Below are 25,212 nucleotides of genomic sequence, written 5' to 3'. Positions count from 1 at the left end.
AACCTGCAAAATTGAGCGGTCATTTTATCAGTGGGTGAGAGAGGATTTCAATTTCTCCCTGGGAGCGTGTAAATGGTAACCTTTATTCTTCACTTGTGCTTTTTGTCTCAGGCAAAATCTGAAAGTAATTTGAAAATGACAGAATAACAAATGGTATTGTCAAGTGAGAGTAACACAAGCTAGAGGACAAAGTTAAGATGGTTATATCTAACTTGCAGTGGTCTGAAATTTTATGGAGCTACAGTACATGTGGTGCCATTTATGTTCAGTTCATCATGACCTTTTTGTGTTTCTGCAGTTGATCTCTGACCCCAGCAGCACATTACACCCTCCCAACAACCTATTCCCATGTCTTCCACATGCTGGAGCTTCCTCTCCCAGATGCCTACCACCAGAAGCACCACCAGCATTCCTCCACCTATCTTTAACTCTTACCTCAAGGCGTTTGACCTGGGTCTTCTCAAACTCCAGCTTTGTCTCCAGCTCGCGGATCTTGGCCTCCTGCCGGCTGACAAGGGATTTCTCCACCATAGAATGCTCCTGGAACTCCAGTTGGCTCTGGAGGGCTTGCATCTAAGACACAAACACAAACATATTTATGTCACTATACTTGTGAGTGCCATATATAAAACATAAAGTGCTATATATAAAACATAAAAGCAACATAGGGCAATATAAAAAGACATTTAAAGACACTTAAAAAGAGTTAAATAGAAAATTAAATTAAGATAAAACAGAAGTAGAAGATACAGTGTAGTGTAAGAAATTAATCATTATTTGATGTAATGAAAGGCAGCGGCAAACAAAAATGTCTTCAGCCTTGATTTAAAGAAAGAGTTTGTTCCAAATATGTGGAGCATAAAAACTGAATGCTGGTTCTCCATGTTTAGTTTTAACTCTGGGGACTGAAAGCAGACCTGTCTCAGATGACCTGAGAGGTCTGGATGGCTCATAACTTAGCAGAAGATCAGAAATGTACTTTGGCCCTAAACCATTAAGTGCTTTATAAACCAATAGTAGTATTTTCAAATCAGTTCTTTGACATACAAGAAGCCAGTGTAAAGACCTCAGAACTGGAGTGATGCGATCCACTTTCTTGGTCTTAGTGAGGATGCAAGCACCAGCGTTCTGAATCAGCTGCAACTGTCTGATCGATTTTTAGAGAGACCTGTGAAGACACTGTTACAGTAGTCGAGTTGACTGAGGAGAAATGCATGGACAAGTTTTTCCAAATCCTGTTAAAGTTCTGTAATCCTTGATATATTCTTAAAAGAGGTAATTGTCTTAATGTTGCTATTGAAATTCAGGTGTGAGTCCATGATTACACCAAGATTTCTGGCTTGGTTTGTGGTTTTTTACATTACAGATTGAAGCTGAGCGCTGACTTTTAATCAGTTTTATCTTTGTTTAATTGAAGAAAATTCTGGCACATCGTTGATTTGTTTAAAACACTTACTCAGCGCTTGTATTGGACTATAGTCCGCTGGTGATATGGTTGTGTGTCGTCTGCATACAAACCCGATTCCAAAAAAGTTGGACACTACAAATTGTGAATAAAAATAGAATGCAATGATGTGGAAGTTTCAAATTTCAATATTTTATTCAGAATACAACATAGATGACATATCAAATGTGTAAACTGAGAAAATGTATCATTTTAAGGGAAAAATAAGTTGGTTTTAAATTTCATGGCATCAACACATCTCAAAAAAGTTGGGACAAGGGCTATTTTACCACTGTGTGGCATCGCCTCTTCTTTTTATAACAGTCTGCAAACGTCTGGGGACTGAGGAGACAAGTTGCTCAAGTTTAGGAATAGGAATGTTGTCCCATTCTTGTCTAATACAGGCTTCTAGTTGCTCAACCGTCTTAGGTCTTCTTTGTCGCATCTTCCTCTTTATGATGCGCCAAATGTTTTCTATGGGTGAAAGATCTGGACTGCAGGCTGGCCATTTAAGTACCCGGATCCTTATTCTACGCAGCCATGATGTTGTAATTGATGTAGTATGTGGTCTGGCATTGTCATGTTGGAAAATGCAAGGTCTTCCCTGAAAGAGAGGACGTCTGGATGGGAGCATATATTGTTCTAGAACTTGGATATACCTTTCAGCATTGATGGTGCCTTTCCAGATGTGTAAGCTGCCCATGCCAGACGCACTCATGCAACCCCATACCATCAGAGATGCAGGCTTCTGAACTGAGCGCTGATGATAACTTGGGTTGTCCTTGTCCTCTTTAGTCCGGATGACATGGTGTCCCAGTTTTCCAAAAAGAACTTCAAATTTTGATTCTTCTGACCACAGAACAGTTTTCCACTTTGCCACAGTCCATTTTAAATGAGCCTTGGCCCAGAGAAAACGCCTGCACTTCTGGATCATGTTTAGATATGGCTTCTTTTTTGACCTATAGCGTTTTAGCCGGCAACGGCGAATGGCACGGTGGATTGTGTTCACCGACAATGTTTTCTGGAAGTATTCCTGAGCCCATGTTGTGATTTCCATTGCAGTAGCATTCCTGTATGTGATGCATGATTGGTGATCCTCTGCCCATCTTGACTTCTGAGAGACACTGCCACTCTGAGAGGCTCTTTTTATACCCAATCATGTTGCCAATTGACCTAATAAGTTGCAAATTGGTCCTCCAGCTGTTCCTTATATGTACATTTAACTTTTTTGGCCTCTTATTGCTACCTGTCCCAACTTTTTGGGAATGTGTAGCTCTCATGAAATCCAAAATGAGCATATTTGGCATGACATTTCAAAATGTCTCACTTTCAACATTTGATATGTTATCTATATTCTATTGTGAATAAAATATAAGTTTATGAGATTTGTAAATTATTGCATTCCTTTTTTATTCACAATTTGTACAGTGTCCCAACTTTTTTGGAATCGGGTTGTAATTATGGTAGCATATTTTGTTGTTTTCCATAATATGAGCCAGTGGTAGCATTGAATGTTAAACAGAAGAGGCCCCAGAATGGAGTCTTACATACTCCATATGTAATGTTTGTCCATTCAGATGTGTAATTACCTATAGACACAAAGTAGTCTGTCCTTTAAGTAGTATTCAAACCAGTTTAATACTGTGCCACAAAGTCCAACCTAGTCATTCTAGTAATATGTTGTGGTCGAAAGTGTCTAATGCAGCACTGAGATCCAATAATACCAAGACTTAAATTCTGCCACTGTCTGTATTTAAGTAGATGTCATTGAAGACCTTAACAAGAGCAGTCTCGGTGCTGTGATGTGCTCAAAAATCTGACTGGAAGACATCAAAACAGTTGTTTAATGCCAAGAAGTTGTTCAGCTGTTGAAAAACAGCCTTTTCAATTATTTTACTTAAAAATGGGCGGTTTGATACGGGCCTATAATTGTTCATTAGTGGCGCATCTACAGTGGCTTGCAAAAGTATTCATACCCCTTCCACATTTTTTCATGTTACAACCACAAACGTAAATGTATTTTATTGGGATTTCGTGTGATAGACCAACACAAAGTGGCGCATAATTATGAAGTGGAAAGAAAATTATGTTTTTTTACAAATAAAACTCTGTGTGGTGTGCAAAAGTATTCAGCCCCCCCGAGTCAATACTTTGTAGAACCACCTTTCGCTGCAATACAGCTGTCTTTTGGCGTATGTCTCTACCAGCTTTGCACATATAGACATTGAAATAACTCAAGCTCAGTCAGATTGGATGGAGAGCGTCTGTGAACAACAATTTTCAAGTCTTGCCACAGATTCTCAATGGGATTTAGGTCTGGATTCCATTCCATTGTAGCTCTGGCTGTATGTTTAGAGTCATTCTCCTGCTGGAAGGTGAACCTCAGCCTCAGTCTCAAGTCTTTTGCTGACTCTACCAAGATTGCCCTGTATTTGGCTCCATCCATCTTCCCATCAACTCTGACCAGCTTCCCTGTCCCTGCTAAAGAGAAGCATCCCCACAGCATGATGCTGCCACCCCCATGTTGCGCAGTGGGGATGGTGTGTTCAAGGTGATGTGCAGTGTTAGTTTTCCGCCACACATAGCATCTTGCTTTTAGGCCAAAAACTTCAATGTTGGTCTCATCTGACCAGAGCAACCTCTTCCACATATTTGCTGTCCTCCCAACATGGCTTTTGGCAAACCGCACACGGGACTCCTTATGGCTTTTTTTCCCAACAATGGCTTTCTTCTTGACACTCTTCCATAAAGGCCGGATTTGTGGAGTGCACGACTAATAGTTGTCCTGTGGACAGATTCTCCCACCTGAGCTATGGATAACCGCAGCTCCTCCAGAGTGGCCATGGGCCTCTTAGCTGCTTCTGTGATCAATGCTCTCCTTGTCTGGCCTGTAAGTTTAGATGGACGGCCATTTCTTGGTAGGTTTCCAGTTGTGCCATGCTCTTTCCATTTTCGAATGATGGATTGAACAGTGCTCCGTGAGATGTTCAATGCTTGGGATATTTTTTTATAACCTAACCCTGCTTTAAACTTCACCACAACTTCATCCCTGACCTGTCTGGTGTATTCCTTGGGCTTCATGGTGCTGTTTGTTCACTAATGTCCTCTAACAAACCTCTGAGGCCTTCACAGAACAGCTATATTTATACTGAGATTAGATTACTCACAGGTAGACTCTATTTACTAATTAGGTGACTTCTGAAGGCAATTGGTTGCACTGGATTTTATTTAGGGATATCAGACTGCCTGAGTTTTATTTGTAAAAAATTTTGAAAACCATGTATAACTTTCCTTCCACTTCATAATTATGCGCCACTTTGTGTTGGTCGATCACATGAAATCCCAATAAAGACATTTACATTTGTGGTGAAAAAGTGTGGAAAAGTTCAAGGGGTATGAATACTTATGCAAGCTACTTTACATTGTAAAGTGGCTTAATGACTGCAGTTTTCAGGGCCTGTGGGAAGACACCTGAGAGATGAGACATGTTGACAAGTTGTAGAAGATCTGAGGCCATGCAATTAGAAACATTTTTGAAAAAGCCTGTTGGCAGAATATCAAGGCAGCAGGAGGAGGATTTCAGATGTTGTATAATGTCCTCCAAGTGTTTATGATTAATTGGATCAAATTGTGCCATGCTATTTGAATGATTCTAGTTGGACACAGGGGCAAGACATATCCTGTACCTGATATGGAGGCACTGACTGCCTGTCTAATTTTCTGAATTTTGTCAGTGAAGATGGAGACAAATTCATTGCAGGCCCTGGTAGACAGAAATTCAGAGGCTACTGACACAGGAGGGTTTGTTAGCCTGTCGACAGTAGCAAACAAGGCATGTGCATTATTATTGTTTTTGGCAATGATGTCAGAGAAGATGGGCCGCCTTATATTTATTAGTTCTAAATTAGAAATACCAAGTCTCTCTTTACAGATGTCATAATGAACCCAGAGATTTGTTTTTCGCCACCTACGTTCAGCTTTACGACACTCTCTTTTTTCCATTCTTACCAGCGAGGCATTTCTCCATGGAGATCTTTTCTTACCAGAGACAGCCTTCACCTTAGTGGGTGCAAGGGCATCAATAACAATTGTAATTTTAGAATTGAAATTATCTACAAGCTCATTGACTGAGATCCAAGAGTGTGGAAGAGAAAGCCTGAATAAATATTTCATTGGTGTTTTCAGTGATATACCGTTTTGTGATTACCTCAGTTTGAACATTTGTGTGGCCAGAGATAGCACTCTCAAAGAAAACACATGAATGATCAGAGAGAGCAACATCAGTCACCACAACCTTAGAAATGTTCAGACCCTTGGAGATGTCCAGAGTGTGCCCCTTGTTGTGTGTGGGCTCTGTCACATGCTGAGTCAGTCCATAGTTCAAGAACACAACACAGTTCTTTAGTCCCTCTGTCCTGGAGGTTGTCAACATGGATGTTAAAATCACCAACAATGACTACACAGTCAATACAGATTACTGACAGCAGTTCAGTAAAGTCATCAAAAAAGTTTGGACAGTATTTAGGTAGCCTGTAGATGTTTAGAAATATAGCTCAAGAAGAGGAATTCAACTGAAGAGCCACATATTCAAAAGAAGCAAAATTTCCATAAGACATCTTCCTCCATTGGTGGGAATGGAAACTTCACCTCCTTTCTTATGCACTCTATCTTTGCTCATTAAAATGAAGTTGGGAGGGGTAGAACAGCTGCGCTGGATGAGGACTTAAAGCCAATCCTGGAGGTGGACGCCAAAGGGGGTTTAGGGGAGAGAAAATGGGAGTAGGGCGAGGGAGGGTGCGGGGGGTACGTTTGGTTCAAGCAGTGACCAGCTCTTTCATCTGGTCAGTTAACTCCAAGAGGGGGGAGGAAGGAGAGAGGGTGACTGGAGATCTGGAGATGAGGGTGACCTGGATGGGGTTTTGGGAGGTGAAGAAGATGAATCCTCACCGGTGGTTGTTGTTGAGGGGGGTAGAGACCCTTCCTCTCAGCTCTGATGTCTCTCATGATTAAAGCTCTCCTTAGGCGGAGGCTGAGGTAGCTCTCCTTCAAGGTTTCTGCTTCACTGTGTAATGTCTTCATCCTGTTTTGATTCCTCTTGTCTTTTGTCCTTGGCAGAGGGAACAGATGGGTGATGCAGAAGGTAAAACAGGTTAGAGAAACAATTTTACACCTGACTTCTTAAAGTGGTCATATTATGCTTTTTGGCTTTTTCCCTTTCCTTTATTGTGTTGCCACCCCAAAGGGAGTTACCCTCTCCCACAGAAAACACTGCTCCTGAACTGCCTCTAAAACAGCTCAACTGTAGTCCAGCCTTTACTTCCGTAACGTATCTACGTCACTATGTAACACACGTCATAATGCACAAATTTAAGTTTCCACAAGTACACCTAAAAATTAAATTTAAATAACGTTAGATACCCTCCAGGCAGTCAATGGGCATAAAGTTATTACTGTGATGTAGAGACAGTGCACAGTTAAAACGTTATCTATGAAAGATAAATTAGTTGCAAATTAATAACTTACCACTCTGAAACTTCTTGCCCCAGTCTCTGTTGTGAAGCTGGTTTGGGTTGTTGGAACATGTGCGGTTGAACCGTAATAGCTGAACCACAGCCATAATTAACGACTGAAGTGGCTTAGTTTCGGATCATACTACCTTGCTCGTCAGGACCCACCCTACTCTGCTTCTGATTGGCTAGCAGTCCTTACCTAGGTACTGCGCATGTGCAACTCCCAACAAAGATCAAATATAAGTGAGATGCCTCATTCAGTAGCTTAAACGGAGCGTTCAAGACACAGGGTGAAAATAGGTACTACAGCAATGTGCAGTATGAGTAAAAATATGGTGTTTTTTCAAAATTAAACCATGTCAACCTATTCTGGTACAACCCCAAAATAAAATTATGAACCTGAAAATGAGCATAATATGACCACTTTAAGGCAAAATCCATCTGCCTTAAAAAGATGTCTGCGGTCCCAAGAAAAGACAGAAACTGTCAATAAAGTGCACTGAATGGACAGTGCATGCAGTTGAGAGCCATGTGTTCAGTGCCAACAATCTGCTGAATCTCTCAACTCCTCTTCTGACTGGTAGAGGGCCACTGATAAACACCTTAAAATTCAGAGAGCTGACTGTGTTCAACAGATCAATAAAGTCCTGTTTAAGCACTTCAGACTGTTGTTTCACAATATCATATCTATGTGCAATATGATATTTCCCACATTTGGGTGTGCAGCCACAATATGCCGGATTCTATCTCTCAAGTCAGAGACCATATCCTTGGGAAAGCAGAGTATTTTGGTGTTCTTAGTGCACTTGCTTCTTGCATCTTTTACAGCAAAGTCACCCAACATCAGAGTTTGAGGCCCAGTCGTTAGCTTTCCCTGTAGCCTTTTACTTTCTGATTTACTCTCAGTCCTTACCCTGCTGTGTGAAGATGAGAGGTTATCCACATCATCAGACGGAGTTCCAGGGTCCTGCAACAGTGGTGCAAAACTGTTCTCCAGTTGCACACTTGGTTGTTGGGGAGGTTTGTTGCTAACTCTCCCTTTTGCAGCTGTCCACGGCTGTGTCCTACTAAGAACACGAGTTGAAGAGATGCTCTCTCTGGATGATAATGCAGGCCAGCCAGTCGCATCACAAATCTCAGGGCACTGGGCTCTGCCTGTTACTCGTTCTTCCGTTTCCCAGGGCAATGATTTACTCTTTGGCTTTGCACCAAGAAAGTTCCAGGGAGGACTACCACTTTTAGATTTATTACCCGGTACACAGCTCTCCTGTTTTTTGGTAGTCTTGTTGGTGCTAATTAGCCATGTGTTAGCATGCTCTTGTCCACTGTTTTGAGTCCATGGTAAAGTGGTGTCTTTACCACATAGTTGATTCACTTCCACATTCACTTCTAGCCGGTGGATTTTGGTTTCCGGCACTGCAATTTTCTGTAGAAGTTTGTGGAAGTCGTCCGTGGAGAAGGGAGGCATCTTGCTAATTAGCTTTAGCTAAGTATCCAGTCACTGCAGTACAGGCTTGTGCCACACTCACGTAGTGCTGAGGAGGTCAGAAAAGTGCAATTGCACTTAGATATGGCAATTGCTTAGTTTATCTGAATAAACTACTGTCCCAATAATTTTTAAGTATCCAGGAGCTGCTGCTCATAATTTCTAGCAGAAAAAAACAAGAATATCAGCAAAAGAATGCAAGCAGAGGCGAGAGCAAGCAGAAAAGCGTCGGCACTGTAAGAAAGCAAGAAGCAGACTACTCTTCAGTCTTCAGTCATCATTTGTAAGTACTGTATCGATTTTCATCACTATGCAGACGACACCCAACTCTATATAGCTGTTGATCCTTTTGACCTGAATAAGGAAGGAATAAAGGGGACTCCCCTTTATTCCCTAAAACTGCTGACATAATGTTATTGATGATCAACATTTTCTCAATTAAATTAGGACAAAATTGAGATCGGAATTATTGGGCCAAAAGATGAAATTGTGCATACAATTTACTACACTCTCTCATCACATTACAGCACAAGAGTCTTAGATTTTCATTCCAACCAGTCAGTACGGTAGTTGGTGTTTTGAGTTGTAAATTCTCCTTCTCTGACTGAACCCTGCTGCGTTTGGTTGCATTAAAAACCTTTAGTCTCTTGGGTCACAATGGCACATGGTAGAGAATTTTAAGTATTTAGAATTTTGAATATTTGAAGCTTTGTCTAGATTTGGCATGTCAGGTTATGAGCATGTAAACTCCATATAACCATATAACTATGCAAAACCACCACAAGACAGTATAAGTAAACTTGGACATGGTGAAATGTCTATGTTTATCAGAACTATTTGTTGATGATCAACACTGTATCCCTCCACCCAGTAATTCTGTGCAGCACCTCCTGCTACAGGGTGGGTTGCCAGATACGGTCGATGAGCACAGGTTGTGGTTTAGGTCTCTGTACAACCAAGGTGGTACCAAACCTGACAACCTCACTGTGATGACAAGACTCCGGGAAGCTGCACACAGTCACTGTTCGCTAAGAAATAGTTCCAGCATGTAACTTCCCCTTAAACCACAAAATGTAATGTCCGTTTGTGTATGGATTATCCAAACAAGTAACGTATTAATTTGTGAGTTTTAGGAGTGTTGGTAGATGTATTTTTGAACTTTAGACAGAGCAAGGTTAGCTGTCCTCCTGCTTCCAGTCTTTATGCTAAACTAGGCTGACCACGTCTTAACTCCAGCTCAGTAATTAACATGCAGGCATGAGAGTGGGGTCAATCGTTTCATCTCACTTGGAAAAAAAGTAAATAAGTAAGCTATTTTCCCAAACTTGCCCCTCCTACGCCTGTACAAGGGTGGAGGAGGGGCTAATCCCTGGACTAATACTGGTCTAATCCCTCACTCTTCTTGGCTGGGTTTGATTTATCAGGTACAGCTGTGTCTGATGGAGAAAAAGATTCATACAGCAGCAGTCATTATGAGGATGACAGCACTAGCATGTTCAGCATTATTGCTTGTCTGAGTTGGGAAACCAAGCTGGCCATCTGTGTCAAATATTGCCAGCGCCAATCCTGTTTGAATGACACATCAATTACATCAAGGGTTGTATTTGTCAAGAGACCAGTGCAAAGGCAAAGGAAATGGGCTGAGGCAGTGCTGCACATTCATGCAACTTTGTAAATGTGATTCTTCACTGGACACTGCAGCAGAGGAAACTAGAAACTTAATCTGTATTAGGGGAGGGGGGAGGGCCTGCATTATGAGACTGAAAATGTCATACTGTTGTCATATCTTTGCAATTTATATTCCGAGTTCTTTAGGCAACAATAACTTATCTAATTATCGATCCATCTGCAGAAAACCATGAAAAGTGCCTATGAACAAGTGTCCAAAACCCCAAAATATTTACTTTACTATCATAAAAACAAAGACAAGTAGCAAATCCTCATATGTATAGGTTCTATAAATGAGATTCTGAACATTAATATAGCAGTAAACAACTATTTGCTATATAAAGATATAGTGGATCTGCCTGTGTTTTTATCGATGTGCTTTGTTTATAAATGGACTGTACTTGTATAATGCCTTTCTCGTCTTCCAACTACTCAAAGTGCTTCACACTACTCACACTCACACACTCACATTCATACACTGATGGCAGGTGCCAAATGCTCATCAGTTCAAAGAAACAAACTAATCATTCACACACTCACACACCGAAGGCACAACCCTCGGGAGCAATTTGGGGTTCAGTGTCTTGCCCATGGACACTTCGACATGTGGGCTGGGGGAAGCTGGGATCGAACCGCCCACTTTCCAATTGGTAAACAACCCACTCTAGCACTAAGCTACAGCCACACCAGTCGTGAGGGCATGTTAGTGCATGTGAGTCCCTTGTGTGAAGCGTTTGTCTGTGAGGAGAGCTGTTTTTTTTTTCTCATCTAACACGGTGAATTAAGGATTTATTTCGAACAAACCAGAGTTGGTGATTGTTAGAACGAAAGAAACGAAAGACTAACAAAGACGGTTTTGGTGAGTTTTATTCTGTTTCTGTCCAGTTTGAATGAAGTGTGTTTAACGATGGTCTGCATGCTAAACTGTGTAAATTGTTTTTTCAATGGAGTCTGGTGGCGGGCAAGAGCGATAAAACGGCTGTTTCTGATTAAACAAAAAGGATCTTACTGTTTAACAAAAATGTCTAGCTCTGTAGCAATCCTTTCCATAATGTTGTCAGACACTTAGAATAACAGAGTGAGCCAGTGGCATAAACAAGCACTTTTAGTGGATGTACTTTGTCCGCATTACTGTTTTTCTCAATACCGTCTGGTGCGTCGTATTGCCCTTTTTTTTGGTCTGAGATGCTGGTGCTCTAGTGCAACATTTAGTGGCAATTAATGTTACTTACAGCTCCTTTAAGTAACTGGAACCAGCAAATGATTGGCATTCTTGCTTGAAACAACCACAAAAATGGCATACGAAAAACAAAGTGCGGTTACTGTTCTTGAACCGTTTTAAATTACAGTCATGATCCTGGTTCAGAAAGGTAACTCTTTGGAGTTAAGTATCCAAAAGTCAGAATTAGTCTAAGTCATACTGAACCAGATTTACAGAGACACAAATAGGGTACAATGAGAGATTATTTCTCTATTTTTCAACATTTTAATGTTCTGTCGTGTATGCACTTCAGTTACAAAATGAGCCACTGTTGTCGTATTGATATCTTATAGTATAAATAGTAAATAGTTTACAAGTTTTTAGTTTAACAGGTTTGAAACACTGTTTCCACTTTTTTGGCCTAAGACAGAACTATGTGTTCTCACAACCCTTCATTGTGGATTTTCTGCCCTATCACTTACATTGGAAGAGCATTAGATATCTTAATGACCCGTATGAACAGGATGAATGATTACAGAATCCAATAACTCTTTCAATGTAGATATGGGCACTGGACTATTGTTTTAAGACAGACTTGAAAAATTGTGACCCTATCGTTTAAGTGTGATGTCTTGAAATTCGTCCTCATCATCTCCTCTTTTGATCCTCTATCTGCAGACTAAGAGCACAGGCTTTGGAACCAACAAGCTCAAATATACTTAAATACCTCACATCACTCAGTAAAAATTTCTATTTTCACAGTCAAATTTCCTTCTTTTACATTACAGTATGGAATTCGGTTGTCAGTTTGGTTTGATGTGGGAATGTAGCTACACAGCAACATAAAGGAGATGGGAGATCACTGACACATTTTAAACAAACGCTGTTTTCTAATTATCCCTGTTCTGCTAGTTCCCTCCTCTGGTCTGATGTATACTTAGGCATAGAGTTGAACTCCAACTCGTTCCACACTGTTAAATCTCTCGCTGCATGTTTTACTGTGCTTTTAGATGGACTGCAAATTTTAACTGGCAGTCCTTGTCACATCAAGGGTATGCTAAGAGAAGAAAGCCAGAATATACCTTCTCCTGAACCTCCTGCTTTTCTTTGAGGGCCTCCTCCAGCTGGGCTTGTAGGTCACTGATCTGAGCCAGGTTCTGGGCCGACTGGAACCACAAAAACACAGGAAAGAAGCAAAGTCAGCGAGCAATATAATACCATAGGTGGATATTAACCTTTTTTTCTTTTATTCCATCTGATACAAGAATGAATAAGGATTTAATAAGTACATCCTCAAGTATACAGTATGCAGACTAGACATACCTGTACAGCTGAAATCCTAGAAAAGAAAATCTAAATCCATCAAATGCCAAACAATAAAAAATACCAAGTAAATCCAGTAAAACATGATGAGATCACAGTGACAAATAATGCTGCATTCTAGACAATGTCGGAGGTCGGAATTTCCGACTTCCGACCTCCAAGCGTTCCAGGTGCACAACGTCAAACGTAAACAAAAAACGGCTGACCGTGACAAACTGATGTTTCTTTGGCAAGTGTACACACAATTGAACTCTCAGCAGTGTAGTCTCCTCGCATATATGAACTAAACAGGAGGAGGAAAACATGATGCATGAACAAACGGCATTATAGCCTACATATTATTTTACAGCACTTTTATACTCGGAAACGTATCTAAATATTCCATTTACTAGCCTAACACAATACTGTAGTCTACAAATACATCCTACCCCCCTCCCCTATTGATTGAAATCTAGCCTAATGTGAGCTTCCATGGATGCTACCATTGTCATGTGACATCAGACAACTGCTTCTTCATGAAGTCGGGGTAGAGAGAATTTGCCCCGAGTTCACAAGTAGGAACTCTGACTTTGAGTGGTGTTCCACTGTATTTTTTTCTAGTAGGAGGTCGGAAATGTTCGAGTTCCGAGTTGTCTGGAACGCAGCATAAATCTGCTGGAAACATTTTTTTAGTCTGGTGAAAGCATATCAATAAATCTCAATTCAATGTGACCTGTGTGAAATATCTGAGACGAGTTTGAATTTGAGTGCTTTTTTCACAGTAGATGAAGCACTCTGCTACAGCGAGTCCCATCGGGAATTCAGCTGCTTCAATTTAGACAAGAAGGATGGATTCATTTGGAGCCAGTGGAGGCAGATCATTCCATCAGTGATGGAAAGGAAGCGCTTTTACTCCACTTTCATTTCCACTTGCTGCTCATCTACAGCTCCATTAATATTAATGGGGGGCCACTCTGAGGTTGCCAAATACCACCGCTTTTCAAAAATGACTCAACTGGCAGGGATGGATGGTGTTAAAACAATTTAATGTAAAGCTTGATCCAGGGATTTTTCCTTTTTCAGATGAACTTGGGATTGCTTTTTGACATGATATGGTGGTAGACATGATGGTAGACATGACATGATGACATGATAGATTATGTGTGTGTGTGTGTGTGTGTGTGTGTGTGTGTGTGTGTGCATGCTGTGGCAATGTTGACACATCAGCTTGCTGATATATTAAATTAAATCATACACCAGGGAGTCAATGTCATCCATCTGTTATATGATGAAAGAGACGAAAAGAGTTTCCCCTCAGGGATCAATAAAGTATTTCTGATTCTGATGGATGATTCAGTTTTATTGTTGACATACACTATTAGTTGTAGAACTGATCAATACTGCACTGATTGTGTATGGAAATCCCTTAAAAGGTTTCCTGTGGAGTTTTTGACCTCTAGTAGCACTATGGATCTGGTTTTCTATGAGGTGGTCCCCATTTAGTTTATCTCATGCACGTGCATAAGGACACACATGGGTGGTGGCGGGTGATGCAATACATAGTCTGACCAATGGTTTCACACTATTCCATTGGTCAATACAGATTACATCAACTTCTGCATAAATAGCACCATTCCAGGATTCCTTGGATCACTTCCCAAACAAAACAGAGCCTGAAGCAAAAGCACAAAGATTTCAGACTCAAAGCCTCAAAATGGCAAATCGCAGAATAAAAAACGAGGTGTTTAAGGCGAAACTGAAATTCCAGGACAAATTGGAATTTGAAATCCTAACTGGGTGTGAACCTAAACCCAACCTGTGCTATAACCGACCCAGAATCCTTCGCTAAAGAACTGAATACATTCTACGCCTGCTTCGATACTCAGGATTTCTCAGCTGAATGTTAAAGATGTTCGAGAGCTCTCCCCCCACCAGACCCTGAAGAACTGGCCTCCTTTACAGTGGAGGAGGTACGGTGCCAGCTTGGACGGTGTAAGACAGGTTCTGAAGACCCTGGAACTTTTACTAATTCTTCACTCACTCTTCTGTGAATCCTAGCAGACTGCCACAATACCTACCCTCTGGTAAACTATTACCATAATCCCTGTGCCCAAAAAACCCCGGCCCACAGAACTCAACAACTACTGCCCCTCACATCAATAATAATGAAGTGCCTGGAGAAGCTGTTGCTAAACATCATTCTGCCAGTTGTCATCCCACAACTGGATCCCCTCCAATTTGCCTATAAGGCTAAGAGAGGCACAGAGGATGCTGTGGCCTGCCTGCAGCAACTCCCCTTCCAGCACCTGGATTCCCCAGGCACCTTTGTCAGGATCCTCTTCGTGGACTTCAGCTCTGCTTTTAACACCATCCAAAGGCATCTGATGATCTGGAAGCTACACCATCTCAACACTCCCCCATGTCTGATCCATCTCATGCACAATTTCCTGAACGACAAACTGCAGGCTGTGCGGGTGGGCATAACCACATCACCCAAACTCACCACTAACACCGGAGCGCAGCAGGGTTGCGTGCTGAGCCCTTTCCTGTATACACTGTACACCAATGACTGCACCAGTCCGTCACCCATCACTACTTACCTCAGATACTCAGATGACAGCGCCATTGTTGCCATACTCACGGATAACCACTATGGACTATCACAATACGGCTGCACACTTCACCCAGTGGTGCAAGGAAAACCATCTTCACCTCATTGTCAGCAAAACAAAGAAAATAATAATTGGTTCCTCCCCACCTCAGCAACCCTTTCTTATCAATAACCAAACAGTTGAAATGATAAACAGTTTCAAATACCTCGGAGTGACACTGGACAATAGACTCAGTTTCGACCAGCACACTCATGACATTAAAAAAAGGAGCCACCAAGACTATCAGTCATCCACAAGCTTAAAGGACTATGTTCATTTCAATTCAATTTTATTTATATAGCACCAAGGTCTCGCTTAACTGGCCAGAGTGTGTACTGTTGTCTGTCATTGTATGTTGTTACTGTGTGAAGTTGTTGTCTGATGTGTACAGTGCTGTGGAAAGGAATTTCCCCTCTGAGACAATAAAGTCTAAAGTTTAATGGTTTCACACTATTCCACTGATCTACAGGCGGTAACATACCATGATATGCTGCAATGTGCCAACAAAGGCAGGGAAGAAGAAGACTGGTAGCAGCTTTGCAAATGTTTTATGATATACATTCAACATGTTTGTTAGAGCTCAAGGATACACACAATGGGTTTGGTGAGTAATAGTCAATGTAAACATAACCTTTGTTTGTTTACAAGTAAACTCCATAGGGCAAATTTAAAGTGACTCTGTCTGAGCTTCAATGCTCTTTAGTGTTTCAGAAGCTTTTCCAGCTCAACAAAATCATATTCTGTAAAAACAAATACGGCACTTTCATTTATTATTATTCTTATTGTTTCTTTCTTTCTTTTTTTTCTGAAACATAAACTTGGAAAACACAGAATAGAATTTAAAATCCTTCTCCTCACCTACAAAGCTCTTAATGGTCAGGCACCATCGTATCTGAAAGATCTCATAATACCATATTATCTGACTAGAACACTGCGCTCCCAGGATGCAGGGTTACTTGTGGTTCCTAGAGTCTCCTAAAGTAGAATGGGAGCCAGTTAACCTTCAGTTATCCAGCTCCTCTCCTGTGGAATCAGATCCCAGTTTGGGTTTGGGAGGCAGACACCATCTCCACATTTAAGAGTAGGCTTTAGACTTTCCTCTTTGATAAAGCTTATAGTTAGGGCTGGCTTGGGTGAGTCCTTAACCATCCCTTAGTTATGCTGCTATATTAATTGCTATATAATATGCATTATTATTATTTTAAAATTCTAGATGGAATTTGCATTGTGCGCTATATAAATAAAATTAGATTGAAATTGAATTTTTATATTTTTTGTAATAAATAAATAATTTCTGTAATTCCATTTTAAAAATAATTAATTAATTAATCATTTAAAGAATAAAGCTGCTTAAGGAAATGGAAGTATTAATGGGCAAATGTAATTTTCAGGTCTATAATTACTCCTGTAGCACACTCCATATTTGTGCACAGTGTATGTGAAACAGAACAGTGAGAAGAAAAGTAGACCTGGGCGACAGCAGCCTTGTGTTTCTTCATCAGCTCGTTGAGGTCTTCCTGGTCCTCCTCCATCCTCGACTGCAGGTCATTCTTCTCTCTCTGCAGACGACTCAGCTGCTCCTCCAGCTGATGGACAGAAAGCAAATCAAAGAGATTTGTAAATAGAACAACCCCACTGTGATGACACTGTCAGACAAAATTAGACCTAATATGGCAGCTGGTTCTCTCACCAAAACCAAAATATCTTTATTTACAGTACAAAAACTACCAAATGCCACATATAGGATCTGTGCTTCACACAGGGTCAAGCTCTCTAAACATTTTGCTCTATTAGTCAAATGCTTTTGTATTGTTGTGCAATTATGATTTCTGAAGCAAAGATTTACTCATAGGTTGTTATTTTTTCTTTATAAAATAGATATTGTTACTTCCAGAGACGAGAGACCAATCTTGGTCATATGTCTATGATGAAGTAACATCTATCTATTATTATAAATTCATAAGTTGTAGTAGAATACAACATTATAAAGAAGGTTCTCTGAAGCAGGATCAAGCATAAAATGTGCGGAGACATGCATTTATAAAAATGCAGCACCAGTTAGAAAAGCTTTTTGGAGTAGGCATCTACTCATAGCTGAAATAGTACATGTCTGCATGTATTAGCAAACTCACTGATCACCGGCACATAAATAATATAAATCTGTTGTTGTGTACATCGATTTCAGTAGGGGGCAGCAGTGCTGCTAGTGGACTATCAAAAAAGGACCCCTAATATAAAGTAAGGTTAGTGACAACATACAAAACAAAATCAAAGTCAAAAGTGTTTACCACATGTAACGAATCACTCAACAAGGATAGTGATACAAATAGCTATTTCACAAGTTAAACACATTTTATACCATTCCTATTGAAGAGATCAATGTCAACAAAAACACAATTCTATAGTGGAATACTTTTACTAAAAAACAAAAACTGAATACACAGTTCAGGCAGCTTTACAGAGATATTTGCTTACAGCAGCGTATTGTGGCCACCATGACAAAAACAAAATAATTGCTAATTTTCTTGATATAACAAGAATTCGTTTTATTGAGATGCTTTTTACACCGTAACAAGTGGCAAGGAAAAGTATGTGAACCTTTTGGAATTTCATGGTTTTCTGAATAAATTTGTCATAAAATGTGATCTGATCTTCATCTAAGTCAAGGGTACTGACAAACGTAATGTATCTAAAAATAATTACACAAAAAAATTCTGATCCTTAGAATCTAAGGATTCCTCAATTTCACAGAGCTGCTTCCTAGTATGTTGTTGTTTGGAGGGTTGCAAATTAGATAATAAAGCTAAATGATGAAAAATGTAATTGATTGAATTGATTGATTGAATTGACACCAGAATTATTATAGGGAAACATTTCAGACTGAAATAAATCAATTAAATCATGTATCTGTTGATTTGCCAATGCCTTTTGGTACTTCCCAATGCTGTCTGATGTCCATTTAGTGTGTGGTGTTATACAGTTGACAGGGCCTAGGGGCCCCATAGTTAGACTGGGCCCTTTTCAGATAAACTGTGATCTTGCTGTGGTCAGAGAGGGGTGTGAACGGACTGACTGTGAAAGCTCTGAGAGCCTTGGGTCTAGATCTGTAATGAAACTGTCTACTATACTACTGCCAAGAGCTGAACTATAAGTGTTGCAACCCAGAGAGTCTCCTCATAGCCTGCCGTTGACTATGTACAGTCCCAGTGTACGGCAGAGCTGTGGAAACTGGGTACCACTTGTATTAGTAAGCTTGTCAAAGCTGTTTCTAGCGGAGCATTCAGGAAGGGGGAGGTGGGTCCCTCCAGGTAAGTGTTTGTCTCCCTGGGTGTTCATAGTGTCAGCTCTGTCCCCTGTTCGAGCGTTTAAGTCCCCACAGATCAGAACAGTTCCCATGGTTTTATAGTGGTTCATTTCCCCCTCAAGAACAGAAAAGAAATCTGGGTTGTAGTAGGGGGATTCTGATGGTGTTATGTAGATTGCACACATGTATACATGTGGATGTTGCTCAGCACCAAGTATCTCGTTGTTGGGCCAAGTATCTGTTTATTTTCAGCCAAATATAAGATTCGATTTTTTTGATTATTTAAATTGAATGATTCAGTTCTGATTTAAACCAAATCATGCCTCCTGAGTCTCTTCCTGATGATTGTGGGATTTTTTTGTTAATAATTTCAGTGTAGTCGTGAGGACGACCAGTGTAAACATCTTCTCTGAAACATGTCTTCTGTAAAACAATGATGTCAGGGTCTTTTAGATCTCTATCTTTTTAAACCAAAAGCAGATAATCTAAGGGCTTGAATATTCCAACATGTTATGATAAATGATTTAATCTCTTAATGCGCTGTTTAAAAATAAGATAAACACTGAAAAAATAATAATAAAATAATTCTAATAGCCAAAACTAACCACCTTTAACCACTGTACTTCTCTACATAGTTATTTACCTGAATCACTGAATCAAAAGACAGCTTCAAAGTATGGTTTTGGATTATTAGGAGAAGATTTATTTATTCCTTATCTATCTTTATTAATACCACCCACTGCTGAGACGTATCAAGGTGTACTTCAGTAACTAAAAATATCCAAACGGAATCTGGGGCAAATTCATTTACATATCACACTTTCCTTTTTTAGATCCACCGTTGGCCTCATTGAGTGCTGATAAAAGCTTTGAAAGCAGCTCCAGCTCTATAGCTTGGGGAAAATATTGTGATGGACGTTTGGAAAAAAAAAAAAAAAAAAAAAAAAAAAAAAAAAAGGCTGTCAGTGCAATCTGAACACAATTACGTGGCTTGGCTCTGTGTTTTTGACTTTTTTTCCCTCTCCAATTGCTGCTTTCGGTAGAAAAATAAAGCTCTTCAAAACATGCGAGACAATTTTCTCAAAACACTGCAATTACGGTGATAGAACGACAGGAGAATGGCAAAAACTGTACACCATCTGAATGGAATGTTATTTGAATGATTTAATCTTTGTTGAATTGCGAAGTATGATGTGACTGTGGCTGCGTAAAAAAACCCCTTCCATTTATGCAATAACCATTTATGTCATCACTTCTCGCAGCCTTTTACTTTCCCAGCAGGCTGGATGTGTGCTGCAGAAGTCATCGTCAAAGACATAATTTCAAAACAAACAGCTGGTGACACATTCATCTTATCTCTACAATATTCCTTTTCCACCTTCTACTAAACGGACCAACAACATTGGTTGGGCTGCATTTGCTTTCCAAGGTCTTCTGTAGTGGAATACTGGAATACTTCTCTAAACCTCTCCAAACAACCTGATACACAACCAAAATGATAGCTGAGATGAAGTCATCCATGGCTAGTGAAATACGGGCCCTAACACCCTCTGAGTTAAAGAATACAGGGCCAAAAGCTGACCTCTAGTAGCGCTATGGAGCTGTTTTTTGACGACCGTACATGTACGCACCCACGCGTACATGTACGGTGGGAACGCGATACACAGTCCTGCCAATGGTTTCACACTATTCCACCCAAGATATGCTGCAATGTGCCAACAAAGGCAGGGAAGAAGGAGATTGCTAGCTAGTAAACATTAATGTAAACAATTCTGGGTTAGAAATCATTTAAAAATCCGCTTTTCAAATGTTTATGAGGAAGGAAATGTACTCGACACGTTTATCAGACCTCAAGGATGCACACAATGCGTTTTGGTGAGTAACACTGAAATGATTAAAAATGATGAGCTGTGGTGTGCCTCTACTAACCATCTCAGCTACTGATATCTTGAACCTCATTAGAGTACAACATAAGTTTAATAAGATCCATCAGCCTTTCAGACAAACTAATATTTCCCTCCAACACTCACTCCTTCAGCTGAAAAATTGTTTCATGTTGCCCGTCCAAGTAATTCAGTATGTAGTATTTTTTATAGTAAACATCTTAATAGGATTTTGTATGTTTTCTTGTAATGTTTTTTTTGTTGCATCATTACACACACACATGAATTGCATATGTGCCATGCCAGATTTAAAAGCTTGACAAGTGTAGAAGATGAGAAAAGAAATATGATAGGCAGACACAAAAGTCAATGGAATGTCAAAGTAAAATTTAATACATAGAAATAAAGTTTGATATTACATTTTAAAATGTATTTTTTCATTATTGAAAGATAGAATAAGAAAACAGTATTATCAATCGAAAAAATATTTGCCAGCTAGATAATAATTGGCAAATGTAACAGTCTTTATTATTTTCTCTTATGCTTGAGTTTTTTAATGCATCATTTAAATGTAAATGTAATTAATACATTTAAAATTTCATTTGAAACGTATTCATTGATTATAAATGTAGTTGAGCACCAAAAAAGTCCATAATTATTCTGGTGCACACTACCATACCACTACTATGTATAATATATGTATATAAGTAAGTGTATATATTGTTTTTATTCTTTTATAAATTTTAACATTTGTATATATGTTCTGTGTGTGTTGCGTGAAGGGGGCTACAACTTTCATTTCATTGTGCAGCCCTGTGTTGTTGAATGACAAATAAATGTACCTTGAACCTTGAAACTCCCAAGAGCAGTTAATTCTTCTCCAGTTAATTTTAAAAAAACAGCAATGTATTTGGAAGAGCTGACAGTAACATGTTCAGTAAGTGTGCATATGTATTTGCTGCCTCTTTCTGTTTAGAGGGAAAAAGAAAAAGGAAAAACAATTGAAGTTGAGGGAACGCAAAAGTCTTATCTTTACCCTTTACTTCACTGTGGTCATAATATTCACCTTTCTAAAATATGCAGTCAAACTTTTCAAGGTGCCATGTCTTATTTAAATTAGGTTCAGCAATGTGTTAAAACCAGTTTCAACAGTCAGTAATTTTGCTTTAAAAGGGTGGGAGAGAAAGCAGAAGGAGATTAAACCTCACTGATACAAAGAGTAAGATTGTGGGCAAATGAACAGCAGGAGAAATGTGGAAGCGAATAAGGAAACAAGGCAGTTTGACTGACGTGGAAACAGATTGCCATGGGAACAGGGATGAGGTAAGAAAAGTCATGCCAAAAGGACAGAAAAATATAAAGGTCAAAAACGATAAGGAGAGGCTGAAATTGGAAGTAAAGAAAAAAATAAGTAAAAAACAAAGATGTAAAGAAGTATAGACAGAATAAAGAGAAATGTGTGTTTTTGCAGGGAAAATGTTGGAAAAATATGGTAAAAGAAGCAAAAAATGAAGAACAGAGGGAGTAATAGGGGGACGGAGGATGAGCTCTGAGGGAACAGGTGTGTCCTCTAACCCCCTATCTCTGGCTAAAGGCAATGATCTGACAGATCTACTGCCGCCCTGCTACCACCACAGATGGTGCAGCCTTATAAAAGCCTCACAAACAACCTACGTGATCACCACTGATGATCATTTCCAAATGTTGTGACAGCTTTAGCTTTTTCCTTCTATTCAACAAGGATATGCAGTAAACCCAAATTCAAAACTGCCACTTGTGGTTGTATCACTCCAAGAAACAGGAGAAATGCTGCTTTTAAAGGCTGAGATGAGGATCCAGAGAGCTGTACTGACCGCCTGTTTTGTTTTGGAGATGTCCTCCATCTGAACATGTAGGTCTTCAATCTCAACCTCCATGGACTTACGAGCTTTAACTGCAGCCGCGCAGGTGAACTCAGACTCCTCCAGCTGGAACGGACACAAAAATTGAGGAAAATCAGTTTAGTAACCTCAGAGTAACTTAATACCAAACGTACTTTTCAGATTAGTCAATTATATGCACAGTCACTGTACCATACTATCAATTGATTCTGGTCCCAGTCCATAGTGTTGCATGTTGCAGTGATGCAACAGTGGTTCTTTGCATTTTTCAGAGAAAATACAGTAATTCTGTTGTCTAAACCAGAGGTTTTCAAACTATGAGGCCCCCCTTGGGAGAGATGAGAGGCACGAGCTGCCTTTGCATCAAAATGTGTACTACTCCTTGGAGTCATAACATAAATCTGAACACACTGATATAATACACACATTTTTATGACTTACACTTCCCAATCACATCATTCTTTCAATGTCCATCGCAATTAAATGTCCATAAATCCTTAAAAATCATAGAATAAAGACACGCCTTACAACTTTAGAACTTGCCATCATGTTTTTTTTTTTTTAGTATCTAAGTAAGTCAGTGATAGTTGTCTATACATCCATGGGTATGTTGCAAACAGGAATGGCTAATAGCTAATTCTGCATACTTATAATAGTGCCAATTTGTCAAAATGTAAGCTAATATAGGCTAGTAAAATGGGACTCAAGGTGTAGCCCACAAGTAACTAACTGACACCATGGCAACATTTTACTTAATGTAAATTTTACTTACTTATCCCCACATTATGGGAACTGTAGTTCCAACACTTGCATGATTAGCCCCCAAATTGAAGTAAGACAAAGAATAACAGGAGTTCAAAATCCATTAATATTAACTTTTTTCATGTTGCACTATCAATAGCAATTCATTTTTGACATTGCAAAGGCTCAGAATGTCTCATCCAAATGGATCTTATATTGCTGAAACACTGACACTCCTTTATCTATTCATATACAGATATTTGCCCTGTTTTGAAAACCTGTGCATATATAATGAAAAAACAAAAAAATTTAAAATTGTTGAGTTTTGGTGGTTTGCAGTTGTCTTAGTTGCAGTTGGGACTGTCCCCTCTCCCTTCCTCTGCACCATCTACACCACGGACTTCAGCTACCACACAGAGTCCTGCCACCTTCAGAAGTTTTCTGATGACTCTGCTGTGGTGGGATGTATCAGCGGTGGTGATGAGACGGAGTACAGGGCTGTGGTGGGGAGCGTTGTCTCATGGTGTGAGCAGAACCATCTGCAGCTCAATGCGACAAAGTCTAAGGAGCTGATTGTGGATCTATGGAGGGCCAAGGCACCAGTGACCCGGTTTCCATCCAGGGGGTCAGTGTGGACATTGTGGAGGACTACAAGTACCTTGGAGTACACTTGGATAACAAACTGGACTGGACCAAGAACACTCAAGCTGTTTACAGGAAGGGCCAGAGCCGCCTCTATTTCCTGAGGAGGCTGAGGTCCTTCAACATCTGCCGGACAATGCTGAGGATGTTTTATGAGTCTGTGGTGGCCAGTGCTATCCTGTGTGCTGTTACATGCTGGGGCAGCAGGCTGAGGGCAGCAGGCTGAGGGTAGTGGACGCTAACAGACTCAACAAACTGATCCGTAAGGCCAGTGACATTGTGGGGGTGGAGCTGGACTCTCTGTCTGTGGTGTCAGAGAGGAGGATGCTGGCCAAACTACATGCCATCTTGGACAGTGTCTCCCACCCGCTCCATGACGTGCTGGTCAAACAAAGGAGCACCTTCAGCGGAAGACTCATCCCCCCAAAAAGCACCACAGAGCGCCACAGGAAGTCATTCCTGCCTGTGGCCATCAAACTCTTTAACTCCTCCCTCTAAGGGACTGTATGACCCTAGGTCACTAAACTGGACAATGATCATTACATCTCTGCCATAATTGAATAATTGTGCAATATTCTGTGTAATACTCCCGTGCAATATTAGTTTTCTATGTTAGTTTTTCTTATTTATTGTTATTGATATTATATACCTCTATTACTCTCGACAGTACATGCACCTCTGCTTATTACTTATTACATATTTTGTTACATTGTATTATTATACTGTACTATCATCATCAACCGGTAAACCCACTTGGTACTCGACACTTAGTTTATCTTATACTTATACCGACCTGATACTTAATTTATTTTCTGACCTGTTTTATAGTGTATTATATTGTTTGCTAGTACTTTCTCCTGTGTGCACTGACGTAAAGGCGAGCTGCTGTAACAAAGAGTTTCCCTACGGGGATCAATAAAGTATTTCTGATTCTGAATTTTGTCTAGGGGGGTTGGGGCACATTGTCAGACTTTCAAAACCCCTGCTATACACCAAAAAGATATCTGTGACATTGCTTTATAATCCACAACTCTCTGCGGTTGTATTTAATTTTTCCTGATCGTGACACATGAATTCCATAACCTGGGAATCAGGAACCCCCAAAGGGTCAGAGATAGATAAATCTGAGGGGTCACAAAATGATTAACAAGATAGGAAATAAGAAGGAAAAACATTACTGCCTAAAGAAATTAACTTTTTCTTTGGATTTTTTTTTTTTATACTGTGGGACTCTAAACCTTTTCAAATTAAACAATCTGAGAAGGGAACATCACTCTTTGGTTAAACTTGTCACAGTTAAGAGACATCTGTAATCTGTGATGAGGGGTTGTGAGAAGTAATTGCTTCGCTTTCAGCCTCTACCAACAATGTATAAATGTGTGTGCGAATGGGTGATTGTTGACATGTACTGTAAAGTGCTTTGAGAGCTGGGCACAGACATGTAAAAGGACCACCACTCCTCCTACATAAGAGCAAGACTAAGACATGAGACACAATGAG

At 40.0% G+C, this 25,212-nt stretch overlaps 1 protein-coding gene and 1 long non-coding RNA gene across 13 annotated transcripts in view; one reads left to right on the top strand and one right to left on the bottom strand.

The window, feature by feature from the left end:
* myo18ab (myosin XVIIIAb) overlaps positions 1–25,212 on the bottom strand; it is a 245,579-nt gene that overhangs the window by 20,877 nt on the left and 199,490 nt on the right. For all 12 annotated transcript variants that reach the window (XM_044202307.1, XM_044202313.1, XM_044202303.1 and 9 more), the window contains 4 exons: positions 22,303–22,416; positions 16,732–16,848; positions 12,392–12,475; positions 436–573 (listed from right to left, as the gene is read on the bottom strand). In XM_044202307.1, the coding sequence (XP_044058242.1) occupies positions 436–573; positions 12,392–12,475; positions 16,732–16,848; positions 22,303–22,416 (453 nt within the window). The remainder of the gene's footprint in view (positions 1–435; positions 574–12,391; positions 12,476–16,731; positions 16,849–22,302; positions 22,417–25,212) is intronic.
* Positions 10,644–16,103, top strand: LOC122878852. Its single transcript, XR_006378559.1, has 3 exons — positions 10,644–10,967; positions 12,320–12,532; positions 13,394–16,103. It is a non-coding gene; the product is annotated as an uncharacterized LOC122878852 (long non-coding RNA).

Source organism: Siniperca chuatsi, linkage group LG7, assembly GCF_020085105.1.
Source record: "Siniperca chuatsi isolate FFG_IHB_CAS linkage group LG7, ASM2008510v1, whole genome shotgun sequence".
Lineage (NCBI taxonomy): Eukaryota > Metazoa > Chordata > Actinopteri > Centrarchiformes > Sinipercidae > Siniperca > Siniperca chuatsi.
This window is presented reverse-complemented; position numbering and strand designations above follow the sequence as displayed.